The sequence below is a fragment of the Diadema antillarum genome, unplaced genomic scaffold (assembly GCF_040938485.1).
Source record: "Diadema antillarum isolate AM-2024a unplaced genomic scaffold, OU_Dant_1.0 seq00000214_RagTag, whole genome shotgun sequence".
NCBI lineage: Eukaryota > Metazoa > Echinodermata > Echinoidea > Diadematoida > Diadematidae > Diadema > Diadema antillarum.
This window is the reverse complement of record NW_027271269.1, coordinates 132,427-157,141: the sequence shown is the minus strand read 5'-3', so window position 1 is coordinate 157,141 and position 24,715 is coordinate 132,427. Positions and strand designations below refer to the sequence as shown.

At 39.5% G+C, this 24,715-nt stretch overlaps 1 protein-coding gene across 2 annotated transcripts in view; it reads left to right on the top strand.

Moving 5' to 3' along the window:
- Positions 1 to 988: 988 nt before the first annotated feature.
- LOC139729011 (inhibitor of nuclear factor kappa-B kinase subunit alpha-like) overlaps positions 989 to 24,715 on the top strand; it is a 73,172-nt gene continuing 49,445 nt past the window's right edge. The window contains exons 1-4 of one of the 2 annotated variants that reach the window (XM_071639935.1): positions 989 to 1,146; positions 15,779 to 15,881; positions 20,641 to 20,850; positions 23,845 to 24,003. In XM_071639935.1, the coding sequence (XP_071496036.1) occupies positions 15,804 to 15,881; positions 20,641 to 20,850; positions 23,845 to 24,003 (447 nt within the window). In that variant the 5' untranslated portion in view covers positions 989 to 1,146; positions 15,779 to 15,803. Of the gene's footprint in view, positions 1,147 to 8,884; positions 8,941 to 15,778; positions 15,882 to 20,640; positions 20,851 to 23,844; positions 24,004 to 24,715 lie in introns of those variants that run through there. The other variant, XM_071639936.1, reaches the window with a different exon arrangement.

Here is a 24,715-nt window from a genome sequence, read left to right as displayed (position 1 = left end):
AAAGTAAACAAGAGTGAAATACAATATATGACATGAACAAAAAGAAATGTTAAGAAATATATAATATATACATGATATAGTGAACAAAAAAAAACCCAAGGAAAATATGATGAGAATCTGCAAGAATCTTCATCTAATTGAAGGAGACAGACTTTCCCAGAAAAAGAAGAAGATGAGGGGGGGGGGGGGGATGGAAGGGAAGAATGAAGAATGAGAAGGACGCACAAACTGATGACAAGGTACTTATACAAATTAACAATAGTAAAAGAAATATGAGTGACATCATTGAAAAAAAAAAGAAAAAAGGAAAGTGAAAAATACAAAGATGTACAGAAATATATAGGCCTACATGTGATAACTGATAAGTGAACAAAGAGCGAAGGGATTATAAAGAAAGTGAGAGGGGGAGGATTCGAATGGAGAGGGGAGAGTGAGAAAGATCACCATGATCACAAACAAGTTACAGATTACTTAGTTAGTAAAGTAGGCACAGCCTGTTGGAAAAAAAACTTATGTAGTAGCTAAGAAAAGGATGAGGAAAAATAGACAATCAATTCTAACATGTACAATTGTACCTACAAAACACAAAAAGACACCACGTGATCAGCCCCCGCCCCCCCCCCCCCCCCCCCCCCCCCCCCACCCCCTACTCCCTTCCCGATCAGGGATTACCCTCCTCCGAGTTCGCTCCCTGCTATGCCTCTGGTAAACATCACTGATCTCCGTAGTAGGTAAACCTATTTATATCTATCTGTGGTAAACCTACGATCGAGGGGTTTCACTTCCGGGTCCGAATACTGCTTCTTGCGCGCTGGATATTGTGTACAATGTGAATGGACCGATGGTACGAACCGAAATGTCTTGATGAACTCCCATCTCCCTCTAGCTCTCGTCGCGTCGCGCACGTACAGACGGCATACATCGCGCACATGCAGCAAGTAGGTTTCTATTTTAGCCATAGAGCTGCTGTGTATGATAGAGCCATCGCCCGACACCAGTGGATTGATGTGGATGGTACCACCAATGACATTGGATGATCTCAATTCACTGGTTTTGGAGTAGAAAATCTAGACCGAAATAAGCGCCCTTAGTGGATTTAACTGTACCAGTACTAGTAGGCTGTGTGCCTCTGGACTCTTGAATAAGGTAAGACCTAATATTCATGTGGAGGCTGGAAGATTGTAACACTAACACTGTTTAAACATGCACTGATGCAGATAAGAGTGAAGATTGGTTAAATTTACCTCTCTTAACTTTAGTTAAGTTAGAAATAAAGGCGATTAATTTAAATTTAGTGGTAATACTAAGACTGTAAGAGTAATTCATAGACGAATAGTAATTCAAGACCTTTCATTAGGTAGCGTGTGGTCTCACCTTACGTAAGTTTTGGTCGGTAGTGTACTGTAGAGTCTAAATCTAGCTAGATACTAGTTAGATCTAGTGCTTAATTAGCGCTAGTCTAGATAGAATTCTGGTAGAATACGGTTTCATGCACTAGGATCTATTTGTTTCACCAAATGTTCACCTGTCCTTGTGAAAATTAATCTTGTTGTCTTGACTAAACTTAGACCAAGACCTTCACTTGACCGAAAGATCGGTCTGTATCTGTCCGTCAGGGAATGTTCCGCGGAGACTGCGTCTGGCTTCACGGATCGGAGGACAGCATGGAAAGACTTCCATATGTACCCCTAACTGCGACCAGCCCCAACACCACAGTGTGTAACTGTGTATACGGAGCGTCCCGGGGTTAATGTACCCCCCACTATTATACACCTACATTGTACATTGTTGTATGAGCTTCCTCTAAAGTCCGTATTTCCCTAGGACACCGAGATCAATGACTATACCCTAACTCTAACCCAAACCCTAACCCTAATCCTAAATTGAGTAAACTCTATCTAATCCTATTAAATCCCAAAGCCACCTAAACTTATTCATGTTAGTGATTGATGACATTACTTATACTGAATCATAATGCATAGCGGGGGGTACATATGGAAGTCTTGCCGACAGCGTTAATGGCAAAATATAAAAGAGTCCTCCGGATAGACGTCAGACGGATCTTTCTGTCTAGACCTTCACAACATGACACAAGTTGTAATTACCGGTATCTATTCTTGTAGTTGTATTAATTTCCATTAGACACTAGTCACTAGTTGATTTGTGATTTTCTTTTCAGCACTAGCCATGGCCACTGCCTTGCGGTCTGACATTGAATTTTAATTTAAATTCAATTCAGTTAAGTTAATGTAATGATATCCAGTTCACAGTTGTCGCTGAGTCACAGTGAGTGGCCCCGTCACCACTACACTGCTCCAGAAAAGTTCACCTTTCCTCTTGTTCTGTTTTGTCACCTTCAAAACTGCTCCTTAATTAGCTTAAATGACATATTCCTGACACAAATTGCCTGAAAATTCCACAAGAAAGGGCAAAATTACTAGGAAAATTTACATCGTTTTCAAAAAAGCCACACAGGAGTAGAAAGATTCTAACTGTTACATGTACATGGTATCAACGTACGAAGCTTGAGTTGAAGAAAGCCATGATGTCATTTTCGAAAGGCATTATGGGAGAACAACCCGACCAATATGATCATCCCCACCTAGACCTCTACTTATATTTGGCACTAATGTACTTTTGAATCAGTCTGCAAGAATCTTCAGCCTATTGAAGGAGGCAGACTTAATCAGAAAGAATCTTACTTTAATAGGTCTACTTGGTTTCCTTAGGTGTAGAGACGTAAAGCAGATCTGCTCATGTGCCCTCATCACTGTTTCAGTGTTTGTCTAGCTGTATCCATTTACATGTATGATACCAGGTATCTCAAATTCCACTGTCACTGATCCAAATTGCACCAAAATCACAGGACATAGTTTACAGGCTCTCTAATACAATACAATATAGAACCCCTAGCTTATTTCCAATTACTTGTGTGAATTTGAACCAAATCGGTTGTCGGAAAGTGTCAGTATTGATGTCGAGTAATCGCTCTAAAACAAACTCAATCTTTGCAAGAGATTGCGTAGTACACTACCTGCATGATCTAGAAATGAAGTTGGCGGTTGAATATTATGCAGGCTTACTCGACACAGGAGCTAAAAATCAATGTAGGTAGGCCTACAATGATTGTGGCAAGTTGAAAGAAGTCAGTGATTGAGAAATACATGCATGTGTGTGTGTGTCTGTGTGCGTGTTTGTGTGTGTGTGTCTGTGTGTGTGTTTGTCTGTGGTCTTGTGTGATCTAGGAAAAAAAAATCTAGGAACTGCATTTCTCATCTAATTTAATTCAACTTGCCATAAATCATATGTACAGCTCTACTATACATTGATTTTAATTTTTGCTCCAGCTGTCCAGGATACTTGAAATATTTATTGCATAATTCAAGTGATCAAGTCATTCCATAATGTGTAAAAATGTCTGAATGTTTCCTGTACTGGACTTTGAAAAACTCATTGTATCCGATTCTTGTAAATCATGCATCATCCTACCATACACGGACATCTGTAGTTCAGTCTTCATGCACATCTTGAACTCTTGCTATATTGGGAGTCATATTGCACACGAGCTGCCACATCACAATAAGTGCTAAGCAGAAAGAGATGTTGTTTCTTGTTTTCAGTATTTTTTACTATATTTATGCCAGAAATATTGGTTTAACAGAGTTCATGAAAAAATATGGTTTTCAGCTCACCTGAGCCAAAGACTCAAGTGTGCTATCTTGATCACTCTTCGTCCGGTGTCTGCGTGCGTCATCTGGTGTGCATCATTTATTATTATATTTATAAGCATTTTATATTTTCATCTTCTTGGAAACCCCATGACCGATTTTCACCAAACTCAGCAGGTAGCATGCCTACACATACATGTACAATAGTGTAGGGGGATAGGATCTCAATTTGTTCAAATGAGCACCATCCACGTGGGGGCCCCAGGGGGCTCAAACACCCCAAAATTTAAGGAATCTTCAAAAATCATCTTGTTTAGAACCAGAAGTGGTAGAGCTGAGTCAATTATACTATGAGTTAATCCATGACTGTAGTTTCAAGTTCGTTCATGGGGGAATTAAGAGTGCCCCCCCCCCCTTGGAACCCAGGGGAGGGGTCCAAATAGGGGCCTAAATTTTACATTTTCGTCTTCTTCTTGAAAATCTAATGATAGATTTTCACCAAACTTGGCAGGTAGCATCCCTAGAGGCTAAGGGGATAGGATCTCAATTCATTAAAATGGGCACCATGCACCCTCCCCCCTCAAAAAAAAAAAAGATCTTCTCTAGAACCAGAAGTGATAGGATTATTAAAGTTAATACTATGAGTTAGTACTTGAATGACTTTTGTTTCAAGTTTGTTCATGGCAGAATCAATGGTGCCCCCCCCCTTTGTCATGGGGGGGGGGGGGACATCAAAGTGGGGACTTAACTTGTGCATGCTTGTCTTCTTCTCCTTCTTTAACAAACAAGCAAGCAAACAAACAAAAAAACCTTTAATGAATTTTTACCAAACTTGGCAGGTAGGTATGCCTACATTGTACAGACCTTTTCATTCTTCTTAAAAACAACATGATGTATTTTTCACCAAACTTGGCAGGTGGCATTCCTAGGGGGATAGGATCTCAATTTGCTCAAATTGGCACCGTTGAGGAATATTCAAAAATATTCTTCTCTAGAATCAGAATTGATAGAGCTTTTAGTCTTTTTTCTTTGTTTAGACTGCATAGTCAAACTTTCTGAGTACAGTGCACTTGGCAGGATGGAATACATTTCACATGTATACACATGGACACCATGCCCTCAGCTCTCAAAGCTGCCCCTGCGCACCCCCCTCCCCCCCCCCCCAAGTTTACAATGTTCTGTGGTAAGAGTCTGCAAGAATGTATGGAAGGTGGACTGTACGTATGCAATACTCAGGTGAGCGCTAGAACCCCGGATCTCTCTTGTTGTGACCCCCTGCTTGTCTTGATACCATGTAAAGCACACTAAGTGGAAATAATACCTCTGGTATCTGTTTAGAGCTTATTCTGAATGTGCATTATGAGTTTGGAGTTTCAGTTGATGTAACTGTATGAATTTCATTAGATGTACAGTGTAACTGCATCAATTAAGGTAGGGGAAATAGTTTACTGTAAAACAAAGAATGTTCGCGTGCATTTTGATTTCGCGAATTTCGCGAGAGCCAAGATTTGCGAAATTAAAATGCAAGCGAAAGTTCTTACCGACACTTTATGCAGTGAATGCCAGTGGCAATTCGCAAAAATTTCATGCCTCGAAAATGGCCGTCGGCTCCAATTCGCAAAAATTTCATGCCGCGAATATAATCATGTTTTACAGTGTGCAATGTGATTTGTTATATTCTCTGTGGGAATAAAAACAGGGGAAACCTTGTGGGAATGTGTAGAGATAGTCATATTCATTTTGAGTACAGAACAGGAACATACTCATACAGAGATCATGACAGTCACACACACACACACACATGCACAAAAGCATGCATACAGGAGAATTCACACGTAGCACGTAAACTTCAACATACACCTTGTAGTGCACAAGGGACATTATTGTCTAGGTACATGTAGGTCCAGCCATGTCAAGTACTTTCCACTTGCATGACTATAGTGCAATTATTGAGTATATCATGTATAATGACTAATTAGTATAGTGTAAGTGTTTCTTTTTTTAGCTTATGGCTCAAGTGAGCTCTTGCTCACTGTCCAGCATCCATTAACAATGAATATTAAAAGTTTTCACATTTTCATGGCCTTCTTGAAAATTGGTGGCTGGATTTTGCCCAAACACAGTACATTGTACAGTTGTACTGTGATCAGGAATCATCAATGGGGGAAGGGGATCATGATGGTGCACAAGGGCAGGGGGGTCCCTTAGGGTAGGCTGAAATGCACAAGCGACATTGAATAGCATACTTTCATGATTTTTGACACTTTTCTCTTCTTTTACAGAACTGGGGATAGGTTTTAAACCAAATTTGGCAGGAATAATCAGTGGAGGGGAGGGGATTATACAATGTAGCTCATACAAATGGTGGTGGTGCCCCAGAGGGGGCCCATATGGGGGCCCATAGGATGGGATCCAAATATCCCAAAATAATGAGCTAAATTTTGTAATTATTGATATTTTCATATCTAATGTTCAAGTAGGGAGATGTTGTCCAAGGGTTCTGCAGCAATCCCTGAATCTCAGGATTTTAAAATTAGTATTCCTCAGGTTGAATACCACATAAAAGGTAAAATGTCTTGCTTGGATGAGTGCTAGGCTGCTGGCTACATGTAGGCACATGGGTCTTATACAGGGGTGGATCCAGGGAGGACCGCAACCGGTGCACGCCCCCCTTTATTTTTTGTTGAAACAAAAGAAATAAAAAGAAAAAATGGCGGGAGGGGTGCGTGCGCCCCCCTTTAATTTTGTAAACACGCCCCCTCTTTACGGAATTCCTGGATCCGTCCCTGTTATAAATGCTGTTGTAGTGTTAGGTTGGATACCATTAGATCATTGATAAATACTATCGTAAATATAGATTATAAAAACATTTGTCAGGGTCATGTATTCAGTTTCTGTCTCCATGACATCATGAATAGCAAAGTGGGTCTGTTGTGACTGTACAATTTGTACTTACTCCTGTAGTGCTGGCTATCCTACAGTGTGGATTATTTTGACAGAGGTTCATGTGACATACTGCATGCTCTTTTTGTTACTTTAAGCATTGCTTTGATTTGCTCTCAATAGCCATTCATATTCCGAGACTACATCGAGGTCATGTTAACCACGAAACATGCACCAGATATTAAATTTAACCGTTTGTTTTCACGAGGCAAACAGATGCGTACTTACTGAGCATTGAAAGAAAAAACAAATTACATCTAGAGTACTTCCTATTCATCTCCATTCACAAAAATAATAGCTAGTTTTTATGTAGCACATTTCACACATGTTGAATATCTCAATGCGCTTTACAGACTATTACTACCCCATGCACATGCATGTACAGTACATGTATGTGCAACCTAGAGCAGAGTATGATGTGATACAGAGACTTCAACTCTCCCGCTTTCGATGGGAGATCTCCCGGCGAAAGCCCATTTTTGCAAAATCTCCCGTTCTCCCGCTTGAGATGCAATTTCTCCCGCCCTGGCTCTGTGTCTCCCGCTTGAAATGATATCTTACTTAGTATCATCGTATGTCAAAAAATAAGCATGAGATGGCACGAGAGAGCATCTGACACCCTAAAGCTTTCAGGGCCCGCTTAACCCGGTGAGGACGTTTTGATTTTGCTACAACACGCATTTCCCATTGACGCTTGCCCGAGTATACTCGGGACTCGTCCTCAACGGGTTAAGGGCCCTGGACCCAGGCCGCAAGGGACTTCGCACTCGTGATGTGCGCTTTGCACACATAAATTTGGATTCTCCCGTTTGCAAGGGGTTTCAGGCGGGAGAATCTCCAGATCAGAAGGTGCTTGGGGTTGGAGTCTCTGGTGATATACATTTTAGAGTAGATGACAAATCGGTGCCATTTATGGACTGGAGCAGTAGAGAATACTGGCAGTGATAAATCAGTTTGCCATTCAGTATGTTGAACATGCTTCAAGTGTCAATGCCTAAGAGTGCTCTTCACCATCTAATATGTTGCAGTGCAGCTCTGGCGTGTTCAGTTTTACTGACGGTGAATATGACCAAATTAAACTCCACTATTACTACCTACAAGATGTACCTTGGTGGCAGCTAGACTTCATGGTTTCATGGTTTTGTCTTTGACAAGTTACACAAACGTGTGTAACAGACTGTCATATTCTTCTTGATCGTCAGTCATGTCAAGGGGTAGATGTTATAAAATAAAAAAAATGTCTCATTCATGCAAGTTTGATTTTTCCTGTGCTCTGTCAGCTCAGCTATAATTTCCCACCCCTGTGCATTGCAATAAATTTATTACAGTACTGTAAAACCAGAAGATTTGTTGTATTTGCACATTTTGCAAGGAGCCAAGATTATAGCCAAATCAAAATGCGTGTGAAAGATCTTGTCTACACTATAATGCATTGAATGCCAGTGGCAGCTCGCTATAAAATGACATTGTGAAAAAGGCTGTCGACTCCAATTAACAAAAATTGCATGCCACAAATATTACTCAATGGTCTCACAGTACTTTGAGACTCATTCAATGCACACCTGCTATGACGTCTACAGAGACTCCAACTCTCCCGTTTTCGACGGGAGATCTCCCGCCGAAATCCCATTTTTGCAAAATCTCCCGTTCTCCCGCTTGAGATTTAATTTTTCCCGCCCTGGCTCTGTGTCTCCCGCTTGAAATGATTTCTTACTTAACATCATTGTATGTTGAAAAAATTAGCCTTAGATAGCACAAGAGAGCATCTAGAACCCTAGAGCAAGGAACTTCGCACATATCAAATTGGAGTCTCCCGTTTGCTAGGGGTTTCAGGCGGGAGAGTCTCCCGATCAGAAGGTGCTTAGGGTTGGAGTCTCTGCGTCTATAGATGTTCTCTGGACTGTGTGTCCCAATATCATAGCATGTGTTGTGTATCTGTGTCCTAATTATATGCAATACTGTATCACATCACTATGATAGCTCTGCCTCCCTTTCTCCCTCTCCGTCTCTCTCTCTCTCTTTCTGTCTCTCGCTGTGTTTCAGTCTTTTCCTTTGCCAAGGTTTTTCACATACCTAAAATGCATCTAGATGTAAACCTTGTGAACCCCCAAACATAGCTCTATAAATAGAACATTACATTTGTAGATGCTGCTTAATGGGGAGTTCCTCCAGCCATCAGTAAAATGTAGAGAGTAGTTGTAGAATCTGTACTACACTGCATTGTACACTGTACATTTAATATGGGGCATCATCTACATTGTGCAAATGTGCATCTCGGTTGTCTGCATTGTTTGGCCATCTGCATTTTCAAGTAGTGCTCACACATCCTGTAAGTTGAGACAGCTTTTTACATTATTGGTGATAATCACACTAAAATATGGTATTGTGTATTTTCAGCTGACTCTGTCTGCATTCCTTGTTCAAGATTTTTCAGATAATTGGTTTCTTTGCTCAAGGGCCACAATAAATTCCACAAATCTAACATAGGGCTGTCGATTTATGTACTACATGATGTGAAATTTTGAAAATCGTCTGGAATGCCCCTTCAATTTTTCCTGTGCTCTGTCAGCTCAGTTGTAATATCTAACCCCTGTGCTTTTGCAATAAATCTAGAAATCCAGAAAATTTCTAATATTTGCACGTTTTGCAAGGAGCCAAGATTAGCCAAATCAAAATGTGTGTGAAAGATCTTGTCTACACTGTATGCATTGAATGCCAGTGGCAGCTCACAAAAATGACATTGTGAAAAAGGCTGTCGACTCCAATTAACAAAAATTCCATGCCACAAATATTACTGGTCTTAAGGGCTTTTTACACTTGCAAATTTTTGCTTAGTCCCGTACCAACGGTGGGGCTAAGGGGGGGCCTTAGCCCCACCGTTGGTACCGGACTTTCCTTAGCCCACTTTCTGTTTACACTTGTTTTTGCCAAAGTGGGTTAGCCCCACCGATAGTCCCGTACTATCTGGCCCTGCAAAATAGCAGGGTTAGCCAAGCAAGCGAATGTAAACAGAACGAAAAAATAATCCTGGACTAAGAGACAGAGACGAAGTCCGTCCCCCCACTGATCAATCAGAAACGAGGTAATTAAGTGTTGCCAGGTGCGTGCGTGTACGTGTACAGTGCACAGCGTAATCATGAATATTCATGTGGTTTGGAAAGCAGGGGACTAAGAAATATGAGTGTAAAAAGGTCAATTTTCTCCTTAGCCCCGGACAAGAGCTTAGTACGGGACTTATTGGCGAGTGTAAAAGGCTGAAAAAATTGGTACGGAACTAACGATAGTCCTGGATCAGAGAAAGCACGGGGTTCAGAAACACAAGTGTAAAAAGGGCTTTATACAGTACCAATACTTTGAGACTCATTCAATGCACACCTGCTATGACGTCTATTGATGTTCTCTGGTCCTGTGTGTCCCAATATCATAGCATGTGTTGTGTATCTGTGTCCTAATTGTACATGCAATATCACATTGATCACTATGATAGCTCTGCCTCCCTTTCTCCCTCTCTCATCTCTCTCTCTTTCTGTCTCTCACTGTGTTTCAGTCTTTTCCTTTGCCATGGTTTTTCACGCTAGATGTACACTGTAAACCTTGTGAATCCCCAAACACTCTGTAAATGGAACATTAGATGCTGCTTTAATGGGGAGTTCCCCCAGCCATCAGTAAAATGTAGAGAGTAAAGGTAGAATCTATGCTACCCTATCCCATTGTAAATTTTGTATGGGGCATCTACGATGTACAACTGTGTATCTCAATTGTCTGCATTGTTTGGCTTTCTGCATTTTCAAGTAGTGCTCACATCCTGTAAGTTGAGATAGCTTTTTACATTATTGGTGATAATCACACTGATTATGGTATTGTGTATTTTCAGCTGGCTCTGTCTGCATTCCTTGTACCAGGTCAGGGGTGGTCCACAACTTGAAATTTGAGCATGTTGCAAGCTCTGAATCTGAGAATATTGCAGAAATTGTATGTGTGCAGAGCGCACATCACAAGCACTTCCAGTGTACAACTGCAGTACAGTACGCAATATTTCACAGCTTATCTCTCCTTGTGCTGCTTACATTCAGTGTTCTCTCTCATGTTTTGCAAACAAATATCGTAAGTACTAGGTACACATGTAGTTTGATGTGTCTTACGTTTTGCACATGTTTTTCACATGTTTGCATACATTTTATTTTGAGCTTGTTGCAAATTCTTTAGGATGTTGCAGAGCATATATTGCTGGCTTTTTAGGATGTTGCACTTGAAATTTGAGCATTTTGCAGCAACATGCTGAAACCCCTTGTGGACCACCCTGCCAGGTCCAAGTTATTTCCGCCGTATGTGTACAACAAGTTTTAGTACAGTACTGCTAGTATTACCATCGTGTATTTACCATATCTTCTGTATATGATTACTACTGCAGCCACAACTGTTTATCAGTCTTTAAAATCCTCTTCCTCCTCTTCTTCTTCCTCCTCCTCCTACCCCCACCCTACCACCACCACTTCCACTACTACTGCCACTATACTACTGCTGCTACTACTACTACTACTACTACTAATACTAATACTACTATTACTACTACTACTACTACTACTACTACTACTAATACTAATACTACTATTACTACTACTACTACTACTACTGCTACTACTTCTACTACTACTACTACTACTACTAATACTAATGCTGCTACTACCATGTGCTACTACGTTCTACTACTACTAAAGTTACTGCTACTACCTCAAATTACATGTATTTTACTACACAAACTTGTACGCTACTACCTCAAATTACATGTCTTTTACTACACATACTTGTACCACCATTATAGTCCAGTCAATCTAGCGCTTTTTAGGGGGTAACCCACCACTAATTGCAACAGTAGGAATTTCACTGCAATGCAAGTCGTTGAGGCCTCCTGAACACCATACTAAAAGTCCCAAAAAATCCAGTGGGGCAAAATAGTAAAATTTGCATAATATGCAAATTAGCACCTGTAATGAGAGAAAATTGACAGATCTCAGCTTCCCATTATCCAGTTTAAAAGATTTAAATGTATAAACTTATATTTTGTAGGTCAATGAACACCATGGATGCCTTTTCGAATTGGTCATACGAAAATAATTTACATAAAATGCAAATTAGCGGTAACTGTAAGAGTGCATTCATAACAGCAGTATATACTCACGTTGGCATAATGCACGTTTTTCATATGGGAACGCGGGGTTGAGGGGGTAACTGGGCGCCTCTCAAGTGGCCGCTTTAAATTTGCACCTCTTTTTACTATATAAGTATTGTGGGGGTAAAGCAATGTCTCCTGTATTGATTACATTGCATTTCTTGGAAACAAAAGTACCCTTGCTATAAGGCACAATTGAATTTTGACAGCATGTACCTTTGTAAAATATATATTCACGTTATATGATTATGTTTTCTATATTGCCAAGAGGATAAAGGGCATTTTAGGGGCACACGCCACAGGATCGCCCTTCAATAAGCACCCTCTTTATTGTGTAGATCTTGTAAAGCAAATCTTCTATCATTTTCATGACTTTTCATTTAAAAATAAGAACGTATTTGCTGTATTGCCGGACTTACTTTTAAAACCATTCTCGCTAGAACGACTGTATTTGCGTTGCTAATATCCATATTTTGTAATAAAGGGTGTGAGCGTAGGTGTAAATTTAGACACCTCCCCAGAGATTACCTTTGAATGTTCACTTTTTGACAATGCAGTTATTGTAGAGCAATGTTTCCTCTATTAATTAGTTGCATTTTTTGGAAACAAAAGTGCCTTTGCTATTCGGCATGATGGAATTTCGAAAAGTTGTACGTTTGGAACATAAGTATTCGCGTTATATGATATTATATGTTTTCTATATTGCCGTGAGGGTGGAATATTTTTTTGGCACATCCCACAGGGTTGACGTTTACTGCGCACCCTCTTCACTGTATAGATCTTGTAAAGTTAAGTCTCTTCTATCATTTCCATTGCTTGTCATCGATGAAAATTGTTAGTGTTGCCGGGACTACTTTTACAACCATTCACGCTAGAACAACGGTATTTCCATTGCTAATATCTGTGTTTTGCAATAAGGGGACGTGAGCGTAGGTGTGAATTTGGACACTTTCCAAGGGATTACTTTTGAATGTTCACCCTCTTGACAATATAGTTATTGTAGAGCAATGTCTCCTCTATTAATTAGTTGTATTTTTTGGAAACAAAAGTGCCTTCGCTATACGGCATGATGGAATTTTAAAAACATGTACGTTTGGAACATATATATATTTGCGTTATATGATATTATATGTTTTCTATATTGCCGTGAGGGTGGAATATCTTTTGGCACATCCCACAGGGTTGCCATTTAATGTGCATCCTCTTCACTGTGTAGATCTTGTAAAGTTACGTCACTTCTATCATTTCCATGACTTTTCATTGATAAAAAGTGTATTTGCTGTATTGCCAGGACTACTTTTAAAACCATCCACGCTAGAACAACGGTGTTTACGTTGCTAATATCTGTGTTTTGTCTGAAGGTGGCGTGAGCATAGGTGTAACTTTGGACCATTCCCCAGGGATTATCTTTTAATGTTCACCCTTTTGACAATATGGATATTGTAGACCGATGTCTCCTCTATTAACTACAATGTATTTTTGAAAATAAAACTGCCCTTGATGTACGGCAGGATCGAAGTTGGAAAACATGTACGTTTGGAACATATAGTATATTCGCGTTAATGATATTCAATGTTTTCTATATTGCCATGAGGGTGGTGTACTTTGGAGCACATCCCACAGGATTGGCATTTAATGTACATCCTCTCACTGAATAGATATTGTGAAGCAATGCTTCTTCTATCATTTCCACGACATTCATTGATATAAAAGTGTGTAGCTGTATTGCTGGAACTACTTCTAAAACCATGCACGAAAGAACGTCGGTGATTAATGTAGAGCAATTTTTCTTCTTGTAATTATATTCCATTTCTTGAAAACAAAAGGGCAATTGCTGTAGTACAACTGAGTTTGCCCTGGCATACTGTATAATGCATGTTTACCGGTCACGGTAGGGGTGATCTGGGCACTTCCCAAGGGCTTGCCTTTTTTGACAAAATAAATATTGTAAAGCAATGTCTCCTATATTACCTTGATTGCATTTTACGAAAATAAAAGCGTATGTGCTAGACAGGCGGAAGAACTATTCAGAGGCATGTACCCATGGAACATTTTTCGCGGTTGTATACACTGCATGTTTTTCATTGCCTTTAGGATGCATGGGGTTACTTTGAGCACCTCCCACAAAGTGGTCTCTGCAAGTGAACCCTTTGGACTGTATAGATATTGTAGATCAATTTTGTTATTTCATCATTACCCCGGCAATTTTTATAGAAATAAAAGTATCTTGATATGACAGGAATTCAATTCAATACAATTCAATTCAATTTTTATTTCATTTTCGACAAGAGCATATAGACATCACTTTTTTTTTTTGTAACAGAAAATGAGCTAGGTGAGTAAAACTATGAGGATGAAAAGAATGTACAATGATTGTAGCACCTTACATTAATAATACATAGTCATAAAGCTAAAGTGATAGTCTTTAAACTCAAGGAACGACCTTTTTTGAGACATGCACTTTTGGAACGCCTGTAATTGCGTTGTTATTTGCGTTTTAAGGGTCATGGTTTGTATGGAGGCAATTAATGTGGGCACTTCCCATATAGTAGGCTCCCTTCGAATGATCACCACTTTAACTACGTCAGTGTAAGTCAAAATTGCAGAGCAATATAATCTTCTGCTAACCCCATTGACTTAATTTCATTAAATAAAAGTTTCTTTGCTAGAGGACCAGAAGGACTGTTTAAAGGCATGTACCCATAGAACATAATTATGTATTTGCATTGGTACATGATTATTGCATTTCTTAGACTGCCTTTGGGTGGGGTAATTTTGGGCACCCTCCACGTGGTTGCCTTCGTATGTGAACCATTTTCACCTTATAGATATTGTAGAACAATAATTCGTCTTTAACTTCCATTGAATTTTAATGGAAAGAAAACGAAAAAGACGTTAGAGAGGTTTTTCCGCTTCAAACAGCTGTATTCATGTGTGTTTAATTACTAACTGACATTGTAAACATAGCTTTCAACACTTTCGGTGTTCCAATCTGAAACCTAGAAGCATAGTTTTCATGGAAACACTATCTTTATCATTATGGGAGCTAATTTGCATACTATGCAAATGAGGCCCAGATTATGTACAATGAAATGTTTGCATCGCACTAACTGACATTGTAAACATAGGTTTCAACACTTTCGGTGTTCCAATCTGTAACCTAGAAGCCAAGTTTTCATGGAAACACTATCTTTATCATTATGGGAGCTAATTTGCATACTATGAAAATGAGGCCCAGATTATGTGCAATGAAATGTTTGCATCGCACTAACTGACATTGTAAACATAGGTTTCAACACTTTTGGTGTTCCAATCTGAAACCTGGAAGCATAGTTTTCCTGGAAACACTGAATTTTTATCATTATGGGAGCTAATTTGCACATTGTGCAAATGAGGCCCAGATTATGTACATGGAAATGTCTGCATCGCACTAACTGACATTGTAAACATAGGTTTCAACACTTTCGGTGTTCCAATCTGAAACCTAGAAGCCTAGTTTTCTTGGAAACACTGTATTTTTATCATTATGGGAGCTAATTTGCATATTATGCAGATTTAGCCAGTTTGCCCCACTGGATTTCTTGGGACTTTTAGTATGGTGTTTAGGAGCCCATAACAAGTTGCACTGCAGTGGAATTCCTACTGTTGCAGTTAGTGGTGGGTGAAACCCTATTTTGACTGGACTTACTTTAACTTCATTTTGATTTAAAGATTGTAGTTGCGCTTTCATATGACTTTCAATATCATGCCAATGTGCAGTATTCTTTCATCCAATACACGTGTCCTTAGTCTGTGTCGTAGCCTCTTCCTGGAAATACATTGTATAGTGGAAATATTGCCCACTCGAATGAAGATAGCATTGTTAATACTGAAAGTATGAAACCACACACATGAAATCCAAGCCGGTCAGTAAAACATTAACCACATATATTTTGTCGCCCTTCCTATGAAGTGTTTTGTTTGTTTTGATTTGTTTTTGTTTTGTTTTCACGTGCAGATCTGCGGGGGAGAAACGCTGAGTCATGATGCCCACGGAATGGGTGCCCCGGAAGACCCTCGGCTCGGGGTCATTCGGGGAGGTCATGCTATACGAACATAAGGTGAGTGTTGTCTGTTGCAAATGTGTGCTTCAGTACAAATGCAGCAATGTACTACCGCACTGGTATTTATATTATATTGGATGGCTATGAATGGGATACCAGGGAATATTGCACAAGTTAGGGCCAATATTGCACGAATCGAAGATGAGTGCAATATTGACCCTAACGAGTGCAATATCCCCTGGTATCCCATGAATCAAGGCCATCCAATATAATTATTATCATCTATACTATCAAGTAACTAGCAAGATGTTTGTGCGCTTGTGAATTGTAACAAAATGACGCGCACTAGTAGCAAGCGTTTGCGCATTCAGCAAGCGCTCGTGCAACAGACGAGACAGAATTGAATATGGTGTGATCTTGAACGGCAAGTAACCACGGTAGCCTATGGGGAATTAATATGTTGGTCTATGCATTTCGTTCAATATGCTCTGATATTGAACGGTAAAAAATGAGCGCACTACAATACGCGTTTTTAATGCGCCGCTAAAACGTCCTATATAGATGATAAACAGTGATATTGCATGGCAGTTTGGTTGCAGTGAAATTCCTCATGAAGGGAAATTGTCCCAAATGTGCTCTGTTTCGTGTTACTAGTGAATGTAAACTTCTCACTGCACCAAAAGGTGCTCGAGGCGCTTAAATACTATATATGTCGAATATTTCATATGAATGGCATAATACAGAACATTCGCAAGGTATTCATTACTACATGATCATATTCCTTTCGACATTATTTGCATTGCAACAATACAAATATTGTACATGGAGAGGACAAGTACATGTACAATATGTATTGTTGATGTTCAACAGAGTTTATCGTAACAAAGTAATGTTGAGAAAATTAGCCAAGTCAAAAGTCACTGAACTTTCGGTAAAATTGACACATTGTTGAGCACTGCAACTTCATCTACTTCAGAGGATTGCCCTTTGGTAATGTGCCTTTTTTGGGAGGGTAGAAATAAACAAATGAGCAAGTATACATGAAAAAGTGATACAAGGTCAAGGGTCACTGTACTTTTGCACCCCTCTGCCCCCCCCCCCAAAAAAAAAAAGAAGAATAGATTTAAATAATGATAATTCCCCAACCATAACAGTAATTCAGATAAGAATGCCCTTTTGAATTAATTTCTGGTGGTTGACAGCGTAGTAAATTATTAGACCATTATTTGCATGATTGGCCACTCCACAGATTAAGGTTATTATAAAGTAAAGTTCAAATTACCATGTCTTGTCATAAATTCCATGTGGAAAAAGCGCAGTTTCAGTGTAAGGCCTAATTGATGTTTTGGATAAAAGTAAGTTTAGGAAGCTTAAATGTTTTTGGTTTTTTTTTTTGCGGGGAGGAGTAAAGGTCAGTCATCAATCGGTGGTCAAAATCAGTGAACTCCATCAGAGTGTGAATTACAAGCCATATCCTTTCGGCAGATATGTAGGTAGTGATTGCATGAGAAAAGAGAGGATTGATTACCAGTCTATTGTGCACTACAGTCCAGTTGGTCAGGTTAATGCATGGGAGCATGGTGTAGCACAAATAAACATTTTTACAAGATTTGTTTTTTACAAGACACGTCAAAGACATTGTTTGCCAGGTAGCACTGTCACAAGTATTAGTGTGTATTTTTATATTTCCTTAGTCAGGTGTCATACAAGTAATTTTCCCGGCTTTAGGGACTGTACAGTACTGGTTGAGGTAGGGACTCATGTTTTGAACATTCCTAAGTGAGATAATGAAAAGCCTCTTATGAAATATGAAAGAGCATGTAATTTTAAGAAGGATTCAACGTTTATTTGATGAAAATTGGTTTTCAAATGGCTGAGATATCCACAGTGCTAATAATAAAAGGCGACATGCCCCAACTTTATTAGTATCTCTTTGTTTCACCTTGTTTTTTGATATCTCAGCCATTTCAAAACCGATTTTCATCGAATAAACTTTTGATACCACTTAGAATTGCATGCTCTTTGACATCTCATAGGGTGGTTTCTGAATATCCCGCAAAACGTTAAAAGCTAAATCTTCACCTCGACCAGAACTGTACACACCCTTTAACAGGAAGTAGAAAAAAGTATCACAACAGGAACCAATAGTTTGATATCAGAATTCACGTCAAAAATTAAACTTCCTGTTTTACCATACCTTGATGTGTTGTGTTGTGTGCTGTCCCCTTTTGAAGGGCTGCCAAATCTGAAGGAAATAGTTGTGGTGAGTTCTAAGGTTGCATTATATGCAATAAGCCAAGCAAGCCAATAGAAGGTGTTTTTTTTTTTCTCTTCTCCCTGTGAATATTGGGAACATTTTGTTTTGGGTTGACGACCCAATTAGTGGTCCATTCATTCATCAGTCAGTCTGTATGCCCCAAATCTCAGTACAACATACAATAGCTTTATATGTGTTTGATTGATTGGGGTTTTTTTTCTCTGTCTCTCTTTCTCTTTTTTTTTTTTTTGGGGGGGGGGGAGGGGGAAGGGTACCCACCTCATTATTCAACCATAACTTCAGTGAGGAATATCCAGTGCAGATACAGTTTGTACTACAATTGTATGAGGTGGAATAGAAGTAATTGAACAATAATTTTATAGATTAAACAGATATGACTTACAGTGTGAAGAATAAGGTGTGAGATCGCTGAACTCTGGCTTATATAGGTGTGTCATTATCACACTGAAATTAAACTAGCAGGCTATTTTTACAGTTTAGGAAAGTAGCCCAATATTATGAATGTGCATCTTCATCAACTCGAAAACAGCCTGCTTGGGAAATTAGCGCGAAATTAACGCATTGAGTACTTTGCATCATTACTTGGCTGGCACAGCAATATAACTCTCCGTAGAGTTCTGTGGGCTCAGCGCGTGGTTCAAATGATGGGATCAAGAAAAATTAGGCTGATGAGGATGCAACCTAATTCATAAATTAGCCCTTTTCAAAACTACAAGTTGTAGACCAAGATGTGGGGGGGGGGGGGGGGGGGGCGGGGACTTTCCCGATCAAATAACGCACTATTTGTGTCTTCTGTGCCCAAATAGCGGGTTAGATTGACATTGGGCTAATTTCCTAACCAAAAACTTGCATGCTATTTTGAAAATTCAGTCTGATGCAGACAGGCCTAATGTCATTTTTCATCCATAGTTTCAGCTGGGAAAGTGCCAAGGGAGTGGTACATATATGTGGTATCGGGTAGGAATGGAAGTTTATGGAGAACTGTGTCCTTCGAACAAAGGGGAGTTGAATAAAGGTCTGCCCGCAAACGTCCTTTGATCCAGATCAGTGAACTTCATATATGTATACTCTAAAATAAAAGGCCATTTTTAAGCACTTTATGGGAAATTGTGTGAGAAGGGTTTAGTCATCTCAGTTCACTATATGGCGGTTGAATTGTGAGTAGTTTTTCTTTGCTGTTTCTAAGGAGGAAAGTCGGGCTGGGGAGAAATTAATGTGCATGTTGACATTCATGTCCTTGATGTGAAGTTAAAGGACAAGTTCACCTTCATAAACATAAGGATTGAGAAAATACAACAATATTAGTGGAACACATCAGTGAAAGTTTGATGAAAATTGGACAATCGATGCAAAAGTTATGAATTTTTTAAATTTTTGTGTTGGAACCGCTGGATGAGGAGACTACTACAGCTTGTGAGTCATATGCGTACAACAGTATAAAGAAAATGTAAAAGAAAATGCAACATATTTTCACTTTTTTCGCATAATAAAAGAGCACTTGACTTGCCTCTTTCTAAAGGCAGGGGGAATAACATTACCCATAACATTTGTCGGTAACGAGTCAGGGGAATGTGTACTTTTTTCAAAAGATGGAATTTTGTGAAATTCTCTTTATATTTTCCTTATATTGTTGTACGCATGTGACATCTAAGTTATTCATACACTGCAGTAGTCTTCTCATCCAGCGGGTACTGCACAAAAACTTCAAAAATTCATAACTTTTGAACGGATTGTCTGATTTTCCTCAAACATTCAATGATGTGTTCTACTAATATTGCTACATTCTCTCAATCCTTATGTTTATGAAGGTGAACTTGTCCTTTAAAGGACAAGTTCACCTTCATGGACATGTGGGTTGAGTGAATGCAGCAATATTAGTAGCAAACTTTCACTGATGTGTTCTACTAATATTGCTCCATTCTCTCAATCCTCATGTATATGAAGGTGGACTTGTCCTTTAAATGTGAAAAGTGAAATGTGGTATGTACTCTAATGGTATAATGTGACTGCCCAGCTCAAAACCTATGAAAAGTAGGCCAAAATTAATTTCCTCTTTTCTACGTTATACATTTTGTTGTACAAAAAAAGTAAGCCCAATGCTTTATAATGGTATAACTTGTTGAAATTGGACTGTCCTAGCCCATTCAAAAAGCAATTGAAATAAAGAGAGGATTAGGAGGTGCTGTTTCATAGAAAAGGATTTAAAGGTTATGGTCACTCAGGCATTCTGTGCATTAGTATCAATGAAAAAAAAAGATATATGGTCCATGTGAAAAAAAAAAATATGTATCTTGATTTTAATTTTATTTTAAGACACCAAATTTTAAACAGTAGAAAGAGAAAAGATTACGCTCTCAGGTATTACAGACAAACTTTGAAAATTTGAGTCGGTCTGTGCAAATGACGCATTTTGCTCCATCACAGAGAGAATCCTAATCTGCGACCTTTCTGTGGGTTTTGAGCTGGGCGGTCACAAATGGCCAGCTCTGTCTGTATTAATTTTGTTGTCATTGTTGTTGTTGGTGTCTCTGCTTCCAGACAAGCAAGCAGTGCATCGCCATCAAGAAGTGCAAGGTGGAGCTGGACTCGCGCATGGAGCAGAGATGGAGGGACGAGGTGGACTTCATGCAGAACCTCTGCCACACCAACATTGTGCAGGGAGTGCAGGTCCCCGCAGAGCTGGAGTCCCAGTCCTCTCGGCTGCCCTGCCTTGGGATGGAGTTCTGCTCCAAGGGGGACCTCCGCAGGGTGAGTAGGATAAATGTGCCCCCCCCCCCCTCTATACACAAAACCCAATTACACATACACAGAAAGTCACAGTCATACACTTTTTGTTTTCTTTTAAATCTACGCACTTTGACAGGTTGACTCAGTACCCTTAACCCATTGAGGACAATCTGATTTTACTAAAACACACGTTTCCCATAGACACCTGCCAAAGTGTATTTGGGACTCGTCCCAATTGGTTAATCAAAGTAGCGATTTTGCATGTTGATTTTCTGTAACTTTTCTTCATTGCTAAGGGCCATCTAACTTTGTTTTGTGGCATATCATTTTATTGTATCCCCCGAACAGAGTTCGGAGAATTTGGAGGATTTGGCCTCGTTGCGCCGCGTTCGCGTACGCCGCAGAGATTTTCTTGTGAGCGCTCTGCTGGCTGCAGTTCTTCTTCGATCATCTTCAAATTTGGCATGAAGGTGTATTATGGTAAAACAAAAATGCCTATTGTTTTTGGTGATGGCACCCTCGCTTGTTCCGTCTTTATACACGAAAAGGTAAATTCAACAGGGTCTGCTTGTGTGTGCGATGCTGGCCGTGTTTCTTGACCGATTTTTATGCCTCCACCACGAAGTGGTGCCGGAGGCATTATGTTTTCGGGTTGTCCGTCCGTCCGTACGTACGTCCGCATTCGTTTACGCGATAACTTGAGAAATATTGACTGGAATTTTACCAAACTTGGTCCAAGCATAAAGTATGATGGGGCAATTACTTGATTAGATTTTGGGTGAAATCGACCAAAGGTCAAAGGTCTAGGTCAAATCATGAAACTGTATCCGTTTACGCGATAACTCAAAACTGGTTTGAGCAAATTTCACCAAACTTTGTCCGAAGATGATGTATGATGGGACAATTACATGATTATTCTTTTAGTTAAATCGGACAAAGATCAAAGATCAAGGTCAAATCCTGAAATTTATCTGTTTACGTGATAACTCAAAACTGGATGAAGCAGCTTTCACCAAACTTGGTCCAAGGATGATGTATGATGGGGCAATTAGTTGAGATTTTAGTGACATTGGCAAGAGGTCAAAGGTCAAAAGGTCAAGGTCAAATGCTAACAATGTTGCTATTTCCCCCATATCTATGCAATGCCCAAAGGTATTTTATTGAAACTTAGTGTAGACATGTATTACTGTGTAAAGATTCTCCAGAGAGTGTTTTATGTCAGAAGGTCAAAGGTTAGGTGAAAATGATGCAATTTCACTTTTCTCGCAAATGGTTCAATATATATCTTCATGGAACTTGGTACATATGCATGTACTGACTGGCAGGGATTATCTAGGGAATTTAGGGGTCATGGGCCAATAGGGGTCAAAGGTCAAGGTCAACTCCTCAAAATTTTACTGTTTCCCTCATATACTAGTATATGCAATGCTTGCATTATTAGTTTTAAAACTTAATATATACATGTATCACCTAGTGGAGATTCTCTGGGAAATTTCCAGCCAGAAGGTCAAAGGTCAAAGGTTACGGATCAAAGGTCAGGTTTAAATGAAAAAAAAAAAATCTATTTTCAGTACTGTAATTACACTCTTTCTTCATACCTTGAAAATTACTCAATGCATAAACTTATAACAGGGTCGGTCAGAAGTCAAGTAAAAATCCTCAATTCGTCAAATATATGTACCTGCACTCCCTAATAGACAATTATAGCAAACCCAGTTTGAGGAAAGTGAACATTCAAAGCATTTCTGACAAACCTGTCATTTCAGTATTTTGCCAGTTATGTGAAACTGTCATCACACATTGTGAAGACATTGTACTATTATATACACCTATTGGGAGAATCATGCATTATGGCGGAGGCATCAGTTGCCATAGCGACATTTCTAGTTTTCAAATTTGGTATGTAGATGTATCATAGTCAAATCTACAAATGTATACACCTATACCTATTGATAATGCTGCCCTCACTGTTCCACCTTTTACAGGGTCAAAGGTCACCCTGATCATGTCAAAATTTGCAAAAGTGCTTATTTATGCAATAACTTGATTGTTACTCCAGGGATTTTATTCAGACTTGCTAAGGAGGTGTATGGGTGGTCATTCTAAATGAAGGTTACAACAGTTTGTGGTGACGGCGCCCTCAGTGTTCCGACTTGGATGCCAATGCACATTTCTTGTGTGTGCTCTATCAGCCACATTTCTTATCAGATTTTCTTCAAATAAATTTTGGCAAAAAGGTGCATTATAGTGAAATGAAGATGTCTATATTGTTTTTGGTGGTGGCGCCCTTGCTTGTTTCGTCTTTATACAAGAAAAGGTAAATTTAACAGGGTCTGCTTGTCTGCGATTTTGTCTGAATTTTTTATGAGGACGGGTTCAGGGGTTACATGTGCTCGAGTGCGAGTACTCTAGTTTAAAGCTGAGAATCTCCTCGCGTAGAATTTGACCGCTACTCGAAAATTGCACCAGGCAACTATTTGTTAATTCTGTGGTGCCGGGTCACAAATGTTAGATGTCTGCCTAGCATGGATGTGGTCCCGCACACATCTTTATACAACAAAGTGTCACAGTACTTTCAAAGAAGTTATTCTTTTCTGGACCTTTGAGCTTTCTTTGCCAAGAAAATTTTGTCGATAATCAGGCAGGTTGGAGACTTCATTGTCATTTGTTAGTTTGTGTTTGTTTCTAGGCATTCCTGTGTAAATTTAATTTATTAGCTTGTGTTTGTTCCAGAGCATCCCACTGTAAACTGATATCTACATTTGATTATTCGTGGATCCTCATTCTGGAAAGGTGACCCACATTACTTTTTCAGTCTTCCACCTATGATTGCATTCTCAATATTTATCTTTTATTCTATTTGCAACACTTTTGTTTTGCCTATGAAAAGCAACACTTTCATTTGCCTCTATATTTGTATCTAAACTAGAAATGGAGAATAAACTAGCACTCAAAGTTATACTCGAGAAGAGGTTTCTTTCATATTGCCTGCATGTCACACTTGTCGCACCCTAGAAACTTGCGGAGTTATCCCACGTCTGTGGTCTTCCAGAACCAGAGATCATCCTCTTGGCCCGACACATATCATCGGCAATAGAGTACCTCCACGACAAGAGCATCATTCATCGGGACATCAAGCCGGAGAACATCATGATCCAGGACACAAACGGGAAGGTGAGTTTGGCAGTTCGCTTTGTTTGTTGTCATGCCAACAGCAGGCCTTCTCATGTCCTCATCGGTAGGGAAGGAGGAACTCCTCCTCACCACCATTTTTTGTAACCCATTAAGGACCCGCTGATTTTGCTGGAACGTGTGTTTCACATAGACACCTGCCCAAGTATGCTTAGGACTAGTCTTCAATGGATTAAAATTTTTTATGTAGGGTGCAACAGGTGTTTCGGTGCTGTTGGCTGCATTTTTGAATGTAGATAGTATACAAAAGACTTTAAAAAGTGGGGGTGTAGGAGCTGTATACACAGACTACCATTCAGAGATACTGCCTGTACACAATTCCTGCTGACCCACAAAAAAAAAAAAAAAAATGTGAGTCATCTGTTTTATAGAATGGGTCAAAAATTTCTAGAAATATGGCTAAACTGTGCTGATTGTAGTTTACGGGATGCATTGGAAAAAAATCTTGCATATGGTAATTACTGGAATCGTGGTTACGGAAATTTGCGAGACTGAAAAGGAAAATGCGCATGCCATCGGGGAGGAATTATTACTGGGCAAGTGACGACACAGATTGCAAGAATTCCTTTTCCCATTCTGTAATACTCTTTTAACCTGGTGAGGACAGACTAATTTTGCTAGAACGCTTATTTCCCACAGACTCGTGCCCGATTATTCTCGGGACTAGTCTTCAACGGGTTAAAGTAAAAGAACA